This window comes from Myotis yumanensis, unplaced genomic scaffold (genome assembly GCF_028538775.1).
Source record: "Myotis yumanensis isolate MYYU_CA2020_CCGP unplaced genomic scaffold, mMyoYum1.0.hap1 SCAF_5, whole genome shotgun sequence".
NCBI lineage: Eukaryota > Metazoa > Chordata > Mammalia > Chiroptera > Vespertilionidae > Myotis > Myotis yumanensis.
The window spans coordinates 27,577,372-27,590,628 of record NW_027223756.1 but is presented as its reverse complement, the minus strand read 5'-3'; the positions used below and the strand labels follow the sequence as shown (position 1 = coordinate 27,590,628).

The 13,257-nt window shown below is 46.8% G+C and overlaps 1 protein-coding gene across 3 annotated transcripts; it reads right to left on the bottom strand.

Moving 5' to 3' along the window:
• Positions 1-3,497: 3,497 nt before the first annotated feature.
• Positions 3,498-13,248, bottom strand: GNPDA1 (glucosamine-6-phosphate deaminase 1). 3 transcript variants are annotated; one of them, XM_070414725.1, is made up of 7 exons: positions 13,172-13,248; positions 12,171-12,300; positions 11,072-11,173; positions 9,427-9,609; positions 8,260-8,444; positions 5,957-6,131; positions 3,498-5,302 (listed from the first exon to the last, which is right to left on the bottom strand). In XM_070414725.1, the coding sequence occupies exons 2-7, from the start codon at positions 12,292-12,294 to the stop codon at positions 5,202-5,204; spliced, it is 870 nt and encodes a 289-aa protein (XP_070270826.1). In that variant the 5' UTR covers positions 12,295-12,300; positions 13,172-13,248; the 3' UTR covers positions 3,498-5,201. The 3 variants fall into 3 exon arrangements, with proteins under 3 accessions (XP_070270826.1, XP_070270827.1, XP_070270829.1); XM_070414726.1 differs by lacking the exon at positions 13,172-13,248 and adding an exon at positions 12,866-13,040; XM_070414728.1 differs by lacking the exon at positions 13,172-13,248 and adding an exon at positions 12,623-12,709.
• Positions 13,249-13,257: the final 9 nt, after the last annotated feature.

Here is a 13,257-nt window from a genome sequence, read left to right as displayed (position 1 = left end):
GGATGGTATATCAAGAAAGTACATGAACAAAGAGTGTTGTACATAACTTAATTTCATGAAGGCCACTTTTACAAGTGGACTGAGATTTACCATAAATTGACATGAACCTCATGATTTCTTTTGGTGAGAGTGAGAGAGAGCAGAGGGTCCCTTTGTAGACTGTCAGTTCATCCTGCCCAGAACTAGTTTGAAGAAGCCACATCTCTTGATTTTATGTAAAAGGTTTGGATGTAGAACTGATAAATGAAAATAAGTTACTAAATGACTTTTTAAGTCAAAATAGAGGTTTTGTGACATTTTAAGCTTGTGATTGAACAAATTTAAGAGCCTGCCTTTGTCAGTTGAGATGCATCTCATCCCACTTATTTTTTAAGTAATGTTTTTAACTTAAAATAAATATACATCCCTTCCTGTTGAAAAGAATGATGGAGAAAAGACTTGGCAGCCACATTTCCATACCTATAGTATTAACAGCAAGGTCATTTTTTAGTTATAGAGGGTTCTAGTTTACATTAGACATTAATATACTTACATTTTTGTTGTTAAGAGAATTAATCAGATATGATCATCATAAAGCCATTCATGTGGCTGCCTGCTTTGGAAAGGAATTTAAAAATTTTGGCAGGAATTTTGGAGATCCCACTGAGTGGTAATTTTGCCATAAGCATCACCAGCAGGTGGCAGCAGTTGCCATGTTATAAAAATTCAGTAAATGGTTAAGACTAGTAGCATTTTGTTTTATGTCTGGGATTTTAATTTTCCTCATTGTGTTTCATTAGTCTGTTATACACATTGGTGAGTAAAATGACATCCTAGATAATAAAACCCTAATATGCAAATCGACCCAACAGCAGAACAACTGATTCACTGTTATGTGCACTGACCACCAGGGGGCAGACGCTCAATGCAGGAGCTTCCCCGATGGTCAGTGCAATCGGAGCACCACTCAGCCAGAAGCCCAGCAAGCGCAGTGGCAGTGGTGGGAGCCTCTCCTGCCTCTGCAGCAGCGCTAATGAGCAGCTAGCTGAGCAGTAAGGCATAGTGAGCAGGCGGGCAGTAGGGAGTGAGGGGTCCCAGACTGCGAGAGGGATCCTCAACTGCCAACTTAGGGATCGGGCCTAAGCCAGTAGTTGGACATCCCCCGAGGGGTCCCGGATTGCGAGAGGGCACAGGCCAGGCTGAGGGACACACACACACACCCCTGCCCCGAACGAATTTTTGTGCACTAGGCCTCTAGTTTAATAATAGCAGCAAGGCAGGAACAGGAGTATTACCAAATACTGTAAGGCCACTTAAAACTATATTTGAACCAGTTGACATCCAATTGTTATATAGCAGCGGTTCTCAATCTGTGGGTCGCGACCCCTTTGGTGGTCGAACGACCCTTTCACAGGGGTCGCCTAAGACCATCCTGCATATCAGATATTTACATTACAATTCATAACAGTAGCAACATTACAGTTATGAAGTAGCAATGAAAATAATTTTATGGTTGGGTCACAACATGAGGAACTGTACTTAAAGGGCCAGAAGGTTGAGAACCGCTGTATAGGAAGGTGGCATTCTTGATAGTAGTACTTGTCGGCAGCCACTGAAGAAAATAACTTATAGTTGTACTGTGATGCAGCTCCTAAGGAGGATGGAGAAGTTGTGACATTGTGGGACCCTCTGGAAAGAGTAGCCAAATAGTCAGGTCCTTGAACTTTGGCTCAATAATAAAGTCAGCCAGCATACCAGTCTTAGGGTTTTGAGTCAGAAAAATGGCTTTGATGATGTTCTTAACAAATGTTTATGATAACTTTCAGCACCCACAGTCTAATTTTGCACAATTCCGAGGATTCCCGTATTTCTCTGAGCCAGAGGATGCTCAGCATTGTCACAATATCTTATTGGAAACTTATGCATCTCATCATAGTAAAGGTTTTGATTCCCAGGAAAGAGGCATCAAATTTGCAAATTTATATCTTCAATAGGCCAGTTTGCTAATCCATTATCATATAATATGCTGTTATTTCCCTGGTTATTGTATATGATCACTACTCTTGGGGGTAACTGTCAGGCTTACAACAAATAATGGGTGTCTTCTAGAAACCAAGGCACTGATAGGGACAGGATAGAGCAGCATTTAGAGTCTGCTTTCATGAAGCTTACATTTAGTGGGAAACAAAATCATGCCAGGTGGTAGAGGTTTGAGAAATAGAGCAGTGGGGGAGAGAGAATTGGGGTTGCTATTTATGTTGGAGGGCCAACGAAGATCTCTTTGATAAATGACATTTGAGCAGAGATCTGAGGAAGTACGAGGGTAAGCCATTCTGGAGGGGAATAGTGGGCCAGGCTCTTGTATCCATCTCTACTTTGTAAACGACAAATTTAATAGAAGAGGTGACACATTTGTGTGAACATGCTGCCACTTATAACTTGAAACACATTCTACCCACTCTTCCTGAAATATAGCTCTCCAAGTATATTTAATCTTTTTCCTTTCTGAGTATCAGAGTTGGGGTTTCAGACTGGACTCTTTCTACTTAGCTATATTAAATATTTATTGATCAAATTGTCACAACCTGGCCTTGGAAGGCCCATTTAACAGGCTGTTTCATCCTCTCAATACTGCCTCATTTTTTATTTATTTTAAATGTTTTTATTCATTTTACAGAGGGTAAGGAAGAGGGATGGAAAGATAGAAACACCTATGAGAGAGAAACATTGATCAGCTGCCTGCAACCTGGGCATGTTCCCTGACCCAAATCAACATCTTGGTTCATAGGTCCATGCTCAACCACGGAGCCATCCTGGCAGGGCTACTGCCTCATTTTTGAAAGCACCTTTGTTTTATGGCAATAAGACATTCCAGGCCCACTGTGATCCCTGCCCAAAACGTGATTAGCTCCTGTCCAAGAAGCCCTGTGTATATCAGAGGCCCAGGCTGGCCCAGAATCCACATAAGAACTGGTTGAAGCAGGATGACACTGCTGTTGAACCACAAGGAAACACAGGCCTGGGAAAGACAGATTTATTTTTTTTAAATATATTTTTATTGATTTCAGAGAGGAAGGAAGAGAGAGAGAGAGAGAAACATCAATAATGAGAGAATCATTGATTTGCTGCCTCCTGCACACTCCCCACGGGGGATTCTATTCCGTAACCTGGGCATGTGCCCTGACTGGGAATCAGACTGTGACCTCCTGGTTCATGGGTCAATGCTCAACCACGCCAGTTGGGCAAGACAGATCTTTTTAAGGACCTGAGTTCACACAGACATCTCCAGTTTGGCTGTTGTCACTAAATCCTTTTTCGTTTCATTCTAATATATTTTTTCTATAACATACCTTCTTAAAAATTAATCCCACCCTGCACATAAATTATATGTCAATATAACTGATAAAAAATTAAACCCTTCTTCCAATTTCTACTTGTACTTCAGTTATATCGACCTAAGATATGCCATTATATTGATTTTTAACTTTAAAAACAAACAAACAAAACTAAACAACCTATTTTCCATATCATGCAGTTTTTAATTTTATATCCTCCTGGTCACAGATATGCCTTATTGTTTTTAACAGCTGTATCCTTGTTTGGATCCCAAATACAGTTAGAACATGAACAATTTATTGCTCAACTTTTCATTCCTACCATTTTTCACACAGGTGCTTTTCAACTCACTTTTATGACATACTTTCTTTTCCGCCAGTAAATGAAAAAGATCAGCAGTTGCTATGATTGTGACTTCCTGCAGAGCTGTTGTGAGGAGTGAGTATAAAGCTTTGTTCACCAGCTATTCCCAAAATATATATGAACCCAGACCATCTTCTAACCTTTGGGAGAGTGGGGATGGTGGAAGTCCATAAATGACAAATTTGAAAACATTGGATTTAATAGAAAATATAACATTGTAAACAAGCCTATTGATCTGTCAGCTTAAAACAGAATGACAGCACAATCACGTATCAAAAGACAAAATGCTGGTACCAAACAGCACTTAGAGGCTTGAGCTGGCTTTTAAAGATCATGAGAAACAGGCGGTAGCAGCTTGAAACAGGCACAAAGGTGGGGGGGAGGAGGTGTAAGAGGGTAAAAGGAAGACAGCAATAGACTCATCTTGTGAGCAGGGGTAAAGGATAAAGGGACAAAGGGGTTCTATTTCCTGATGTTCTAGAAACATCAGAGCACACAACATGAACCCGAGAGATGAGAGGGGCAGTTAGGTGGGGAAAGGCAGCCTTAGAAGCATTTGTATATTGTCTTGGCACTCAGCTCCTAGGGAAGCAGGAGAGCATGTCACTCGTGTTGTGACTAAACTCGCCATTGAGCTGCTTGTCCAGCCCCTAGCACCTTGGCTGAACACACTGAAACCGTGTCAGCGTCTGTTGCCCCAGGGGACCTTCTGCTTATTAATGAGTACGTAAAAGGGGGTGCCACAGGGAGGCCTTGGAACAAAAACACAGGGCTCTGGTGGGAAAAGGGTTTCCGCCTTTCTCACCTTCCTCAGGTGCTGGAGGGTCCCTGAGGGAGAGAAGTTTGACGTTGCTGAGCCTCTCAAGGCACTGAGCTTATCAGCAAAGCCTTCTCTTTAGCCCTCTCCTCCTAAGTCCTCCCCCAAGGAGTCCTCAGGGTTCATGGAAAGGCCAACTGAGAGAGACAGAGACAGAGACAGAGACAGGAAAGAAAGTAAGGGGCAGTTTTCTGTCCATGGCACTTGTTACTGACCAGAGGGATTGCCTCCTTATGCTGACTTTAGCCATTGAGAGTTTGTCCCTTCACCTGGAGCACTGATTCTCAAATAGGGGCAGCCGGCTCAAGGGGGCTCTGAAGCCTCTCCAAAGGGGGTTTGTCCAATGCCACAAGCCTGTTTCCCCAGCCGAGAATCTGCACATAATGATAGAGATTCCTAACAGGAGTGTGTTGTACGTGTGAACAGTGTCAGGCAGAACACAAAGCCGAAACCCCCTAATCTGTGTAGAGCAGACATCAAAATATGGAGTGATTTTTTTTTCTGATTAGTAAGTTACAGACAAGTCATTTCTCCTATAGCTAAACTCCATGAATAGGCTCCACACTGCAGAGCCAAGAACAGTTACGTTCAACCATTTATCCAGAGTAATCATACTGGATGAAAAAAACACAATTCTGTCCCCAAGACAATTTCCAGAAAGACCTGCCTGTCCCGGTGAGGTACCTGGCACTAGGATTAGCACAGGTTAATCACTGTATGGTTTCTTAGAAGACTGGCTTTTCTCTGTTTCTTTCTCTTTGATACTGTACAAGGGGTCCACCAACTTGTTATGAACAAGCATTAAACCTACAAAAAAAATTAAAAAACAAAGTAGTTAATGGAGGTAGAGGCAGAGTTCCACAACTGTCAACGGTAATACAAGAGCTCTTAAATTTTGTCCTAGAACTGATAACAATTCATGCTTTCTTGTGGCTCCAAATGATAAACACACTAAGAATAGGAAAGAAATTGTTATTCCCAATAAATGCTGGAATCCACAGGACTTTTGTAAACCCAATCTCCAGGAGAGTTGGCCATTAAAAGAATCTTTTCAGCAAAGAACAAATTCCTAATTTGCTCAGTAAAAGGATTTTCATACAAGTTTGCTTAAAGCATTGTGTCCTTTTAAAGTAAAAGAACAAGAGCCTCAGGACAGTTCAGTGCCTTTTCTACAGGGAAAGGCCTGTGTGAGAGCAGGGAAGACAGATAGCCTGAGGCTCAGTAGTCCTGCAGAGATCATCACATAGCCCTGGACTACAACTTTTCATTCTCTCCTCCTCCTCCGAGCAAACCAGTCTCCAGAAATGGACCCTCACAGTTACGGATGGAAGAGAAATGACTGTGTATTCTGAAACGGCGTTTGATTTTTATTAAAATCAGATTTGATTAAAATGTCCAGAGCATGAAAGCTAGGCATATCCTGAACTTGGCCACCTACTCCCAAGCCTACCCCTCCCTCACCTTTGAAATACTTCACGGTCTTCACTTTCAGCTCCAGGGTGGCATCCTCATCGCACACAAACACGGTGCGGGGATGCTGCTGGAAGGCAGACACGGTCCACATATGGTTCACTCCCTCCTCAATGGCTTTGTACAGAGCAAACGCCTTGTGAGCACCTGTGATGAGGATCATCACCTGGGGATCAGAGAACAAGCCCATGACAGAGGAGGAGCAGCGAAACCTGAAGTCCAGGCGCCTGAACTCTAGTGTGGCCGCCCCAAACCGCTGTAAGGACTACTGTTCTATATACCATCGCAAGTGTTTAGCATGCAGCACACTGCTCCGGGCTCTCCCTACGTTATCACACAAGTTGCCTGAGTAGGGAGCATCATTACTCCTTGTCCTGTAAGGAAATGGGCTGGGGTTGGGGCCAAGGTTAAGTGACTTGCCCCAGGTCATTTCTGACCCTAAGTGCATGTTCTTGACCACCACTCCAGTGTCTCCTGGCACCTTTGATGGTGGCTGCAAGTGCCCTGTGAACAGACGTGCCCTACAAAGGCCCACACTTACCCCAACAGTTTTGATACTGGGTTCTAGGAGGTCCTAGGTTTTGTGAGTTTTCACAGTCACAAAAAGATGAGTCCCAATCTCTCAGGGGGCCTTGGAAACAATGCTGAGAGTCCTCTGTATGGTGAGGTCACAGCTGCCACTTAATCTGGTCACTTTTAGTTCCAAATATTAGACCTACTAATGTGACTTGGGGTAATGCATTTTGTTTAAATCAGTGGTTCTCAACCTTCCTAATGCTGCAACCCTTTAATACAGTTCCTCATGTTGTGGTGACCCCCAACCATAAAATTATTTTCGTTGCTACTTCATAACTGTAATTTTGCTATTGTTATGAATTGTAATGTAAATATCTGATATGCAGGATGTATTTTCATTGTTACAAATTGAACATAATTAAAGCATAGTGATTAATCACAAAAACAATATGTAATTATATATGTGTTTTCTGATGGTCTTAGGTGACCCCTGTGACAGGGTCGTTCGACCCCCAAAGGGGTTGCGACCCACAGGTTGAGAACCGCTGGTTTAAATGAAACAAAGGCACAGACTCCCTTCAACAGCTGAAATACCAAGAAAGCAAGTAGTGGACAGTGATCATAAAGAACTCAGCTCTGTGGATTTCCTTTGTAATTCACTTGCACCATGGAATTGTGAACAGGATTTACTGTTCCTTTCTTTTTTCTTTTTAAATACATTTTTATTGATTTTAGAGAGTAAGGAAGAGAGAGAAATATGGATGTGAGAGAGAAACATTGATCAGCTGCTTCCCGGGGACTGAACCTGAGACCTGGGCATGTACCCTGACCAGGAATAGAACCAGCAACCTTTTGGTACAGAGGATAATGCTCAACCAACTGAGCCACACCAGCCAGGGCTACTATTCCTTAAAAGGTGAGAAAACAGAGGCATAGAGGAAATATGGCTCTTTGTTCAGGATTCCAGGTCTAATTTTAGAAGAGAGAATTTCCTGATATCCAGCCCAGGCTCTTTCTCAGATTAGCATTCACTAACACGACAGGGAGGTTTGCAAGCCACAAGGCCAAGTACAGCAGAGTGACCCTAGGTACTGACTTGAAGCTACCCACAAGAATTCTGGCGCCATTGCACCTTTCACAAGAGTTCACTTTGGACTTAGATGTTTGTTTACAGACCTAGGCAAAGAAGCTTAAAGTTAAAATGTCTGTGTCTGCTTCCCACTAAATATAATCCAGGAAGAAAAAATGCTTCTAAAATTCTAATGAAAGACAGTAGGAAATTAGAGCCACACACACACAAAAAAATTGTTACCCAACTTTCTAGGAAAAAAACTTACTAAATTCAGTTTAGGACACTTATGTTTCCCACATTTATGAATCCCCAAACTCAGGGCTGTAACCACCAACATCCTGGACCTATAGGAGCTCCCTTCAAACACTGACCCCCAACTGCAGGGAACCAGAGGGTCCATCTTGGTACCTGGGCAGGTGCAAATTCATACTCAGCAGTACTGCTGGGCTCCACTGCCTGTGAGCAGCTCGAAAGGGGTACATACACAGGCCAGGGAGCCTGCCGTCTCCTGGGCAGTCCTCACACTGGGAACAATGGCTCCCTCCAAAGAGGAAGGAGGAACACTGACAGTGTCAGTTGGGATTTTATCCTCATAATGTATTCATTTTTAATACAAATGTATCTAAGTGGTACCTGTAGAGTTAAATTTTTGAAACAAGCCCAGTCCAATCCCCAGTGAAGGCCTGTGGACCCCTTGCACCCTTACCTCTCTGGCATTCATGACAGTGCCCACACCCACTGTCAGGGCCATGGTGGGCACCTTGGCGAGGTCTCCATCGAAGAACCTAGCATTGGCCAGGATGGTGTCCATGGCCAGCGTCTTCACACGGGTCCTGGATACCAGACTGGAGCCCGGCTCATTGAAGGCAATGTGTCCGTCGGGGCCGATACCTGCCCAGGGAAGAATCATGGCAGCCTATCAGTGCCAGGGCCTCAGATTGCAGGGGTGGACGCTCTCTCCTCCTCCATCCGGGGTCTATAAAACTTGAAAACCATGTCCCTTTTCTCCTGGGCAGGTACCTAAGCACGTGATCTTTCCCTCTCCGTCTCCCACCCTTTTCTTTCTAGGGCGCACACCGCCATTGTTAACTGCTACCATCCTCAGAAAGCTAGGAAACGGGGACTCCAAATAGCTTCCTCCTCCCAGGTCACTGAAGTGTAACCTCTCTTTCTCTCTCTCTCCTGCTAACAGTCAGGGGTCCTGCTACCAGGGGAGTCATAGTGAATAACACACACACAGGGCCTGGACAGGGGCTGCCAACTTTATACAATCTCAGAATATGAGCGCTCCTGGCCTCTTCCTCCCCATCTTGAATAGAGTTAAATCCAGAGCAGTAAAAGGCAGTCCAACTTCACACCCCTGTGGGTGACTCTGGAGCTGGCAACACATGGAAATGTAAGAGGGCAGCCCAGTGTAAGAACAAAGGCACAAATCTGAGAGGAGGACACCCTGGTGCCTGCCTTGTCTCCACCACTCTGGCCAGCTAACCTTGGGCAAATCACAAAACTTCCCTGGAGTTCACTTGGCTGTCTACAGCGTGCAGGGGCTGAGTGAGGAACCTTCTGGGACTACATGTGATTTTACCTGTTTAGGTAAGTCCCAGGACAGAGCTATAAAACTTTGGGCAACAAAATCTCAGAGCCCAAATTCAAACCCTCAATCTACTGACAAGGCATTGACGTGCAGAAAGAGGAGACACCCAGTGTCACACAGCTGCTGAGCAGCAGAACCAGGGCAGGGAGCTAGGGGTCCCACTCTGCCTTCCCTGCCTCCTCAGAGTCATGAGTGGCTCCTACAGTCACTAGCAGAGAAGAAGCTGTTTGAGACCGCATGTGTCTAACTGTGCTGGGTCTGGCCTAGCCACCTGCTCACCTCCAACAAACAGCTCAATCCCGCCTGCAGCCTGGATCTTCTCTTCAAAGGCGTCACACTCAGCCTGCAGGTCAGCTGCATTCCCATCCAGAATGTGGGTGTTTTCCGGGTGGATGTCAATGTGCTTGAAGAAGTTGTTCCACATAAAGGAGTGGTAACTCTCTGGGTGCTCTCGAGGAAGGCCTGTGGGGCCACGGCCACACTCAGGCATGCCCAGGCGCAGCCAGAGCCTTCCTCTCGGGGAGGAGGCCAGGATATCCCCAGGCCCCCAGAGATGCTCTCAGGGAAATGCCAGCCAGGGAACCCTGGGCACCAGCCCTCCGACCCTCCCCCCCTCAGGATAAGCTGAGCTGATGTCTCTGTCTACCCACCACCTCCACCTATGACTACAGGATTGGGCCAGAGTAGCTACACCCCAGAGGCCTGAGGAATCCCTCATTTTGATCTCCTTTTCATGGGAGAATAACCTTAGGCTGGAGGCCAGAGTTAATCTGGGCTTCTGGAGGTGGCTTAGGTACTTGGGGGTGAAGCTCTGCCTATCTGGGAAAGGAAGCATGCACACCCCTCACCCTGTGCCTAACCCCACCACTCCCCTCGCTATACCCTGCTCAGCCTGAACCCCCACTTGAATACCAGGTGGTTAGGGAGAATTATCTCAGGGCATCTCAAAAGGTTGTTTTCAGTCAAGAAGAAAAAGCATGTTTCAAGTGAATATTTAATGCTTAATGTTAAACATCAAGAATGTTTACAGTGAGCCTTAAAAAGGAAGGAAATTCTGACACATGCTACAACATGGTGAACCTCAACAACATGATGTGAAATGAAGTAAGCCAATCACAAAAAGACAAAATACTTTATGATTCATTATATGAGGTACCTAGAGTAGTCAAATTCATAGAGAAAGTAAAATGGTGATTGCCGGGGGCTGCAGGAGTGGGAAACGGGGAGTTGGTGTTTAATGGGTATAGAGTTTCAGTTTTGCAAAATGCAAAGAGTTGTGGAGATTGGTCGCACAACAGTATGACTGTGCTTAACACTACTGAACACATAAAAATGGCTAAGATGGCACATTTTATGTTATGTGTATTTTGCTACAATTTTAAAAAAATGTTTAAAGTGAAACCATTACAAAATTATAGGGGGGGTGGGGGGTGGTCAGGCATGGAAGGAGGTGACAGACCAAGGTGCTGTAGCTTTTCAGTAGTGGAAAAGACACCAGTCTCATCTCCCCTCCCAGTGTACCTGGCAGCAAGGGGCGCTAGAGGATGAACACTGGAGAGAAAGTCCAGACAGACACGGGGACACCCCCAGCCATGATCCCATTTCCAGTCATTTGTTCTAAAAGAAAGGGCATGGAGTTGGGGGGGAGGCAAAGGAGAAAATACTAGAATATTTACTAAGTGCTTGCTCTAAATAAGAGGCTTCCACATCTGTGATATCATGTAATGCTTACAACCTATGAGGTCAGTTTTATTGGCCCCATTTTATAGCTGAGTAAACCAAGGCCTGGAAGAGATAGGTATCAGTAACTGAGCCTAGCACCAAATGTCACTGGTTTCCTGACACTGAATTCCTCTCCAGCCTGCGAGGGGGAGGAGTTCCGACTCTCCTAGAATCAGATAAGGACCGAAAGGGCAAGACTCACCCACATACTCGTCCATGTTGAAGGTCTTCACATATTTGAAGGACAGGTCTCCATTCTTATAGTACTCAATTAGCTTCTTGTAGCAGCCAAGTGGGGTGCTCCCTACAAGAGAGGGCACAGCCATGAACACCCTTCAGCCCCTCACCCCCACCCCTGGAAGCCCAGAGGGCACCCGGGAATGAGTCAGGGCTGCTTCGAACAAGTCAGATCTGAAGTCCTACCCAAATGTTGCATGTCATGCATGTTTACTGCCTAGTTCCCCACTAGACTGTAAGCCCCAGAGAGGCAGAGCTGTGTCTGTTTTGTCCATTGCTAAATCCTCAGCGTGCAGCTCATTGATGACTGAAATGACTGTGATTAGTACTTGAGTGAACATCAGACTTAATTACTAACATGACATTCTCTGAGCAACTACTCCGTGTGAGGCACAGGGGCTCGTGATGGGGATGCAGAGATGCGAGGGATATAGCAGCCACCCTGGGAGACTATCTCAGAGTGGGGACAAGAAGCAGTAATTCCAGCTGTGACGGGTAAGCACAGGCCAGCCTGAGGGTTCAGAGAAGACTTCCCTGAGGAACAGCAAACTCCCAGGTTGAGTCTCATTAAAGAGCGAGTCATAAAATACATAAAAAAGGCAGGAAGACCGCTTCTGAAAGAATCAGGATATTTGTTTGGAGGAGCTGGGATCAAAATATCTTCCTATAAGGGCAACATTCTGATTTTTCCCAAAGGAATGGACTGGGTGGTGGGACTAGATAGTAGCACTCCAGATGCACAGAAAATTCATTCATTACATAAAATGTATGCCTTAAGGCGCTGGGACTTAATCCTGGGAAGGAACCCACGGCTGACAGGGCTGACTTAGGATGTAGCCAAAAACCAAGTTCTTCCTGCTCCAGGAATCTTCAGGAGCAGGCAGCAACCCAACCACCTACAAAGGAAGCTGGGTCCTCTGTTTTGTGTGTCCAGGAGGCAGGGGAGTTGTTCACTCATAGCACCGGTACCTCAGAGTCCTCCTTCAAGTCCCCTGCCTCCCTAAAATCCCCTCATCTCCCCCCCACTCCGCAACCCACGGCCCGCTCTCCATCGCATAACGCACCGGTGGGCAGCCCCAAGGTGAAGTACTTGTCTGGTCCGGGGTTAAACTGGATGATGCGGTTCCTGATGTACTTGGCGGCCCACTCACTGGCCTGAGAATAGTGGTCCAGGATGATGAGCTTCATCTTGTTCTGCAGGGGGCAGGTGAGAAAAGGACTCACTACTAAGGGGCGGGGAGAAAGGGATGCAGGTGTTTGGCTTAGAGGAGCAGCCCCTCTCACACAGCAACACCTGGTCCCCAGGCGGCTGAGCCGGGAAGAGGCAGCACTAACTTTCAGTTCATAGAGGAACTGACAGCTGGGCCCAGTGCCGCCATCACCCACCAGGAGGCGCCGCTGTGGCAGAGACCTGGGTTCTAGTCTCAATTACTTCCTTTACCAGGACCTCGGTCTAAGGACCCAGAGTCCCATAGCCTGTTTTCTCTTACGTGAAAATGGGAACATAAGTACCTACCTGACCAATTTCACGATGGTGAATACTAACGAAGGGAATGCGTGTAACCACAGTACTCTATGTTGGCTAGGACCTTGTAGCTCGACCCATCCCCCACCCCCCTCCACCCCCACCCGCTGGCTCTTCTCTGCCCACAGGCTCCCCAGTAACTGCAGGGGCCAGCGGTTCATCGTGGGTCCCCAGGGCAGGAGGGGCCGTGCGCTTTGCTGGGGGGACGGGTTCTCTCCCACGCGCCGGCCTTGCCTGTGGATCTTCAGTTTCCGCCCAAGCGCACAGGGGACAGGTAACCGTTCTAGGAGGGCACTTGCTCCCCCGCACTGCGCTCAGAGTGGGAGGCCCGAGGCGGAAGTGACCGCCTCGGCCCTGGTGGGGTACAGGAGTGTTCCCTCCACCCCGAAGGCGACCCCATGGCCCGCAGCCCCGCCTAGGAGGGCGTCCGAGTCGGTCGCTGGGGTCCCGGCTCGGGGTGTCGGAGGACAGGGCAGCGCCCGGAAGCCCGCCCGCCCCCGCTCCTGCTGCGAGGAGGTCGCCGCCCCGCTCCCCACTTACGCCGACACCTCCCGCCGCAGGAGCAGCTGCGGCGCTGGCGGCCCGCCCCGCGCGGGTCACGTGGCCGCGGTCACGCGGTGCCGCGC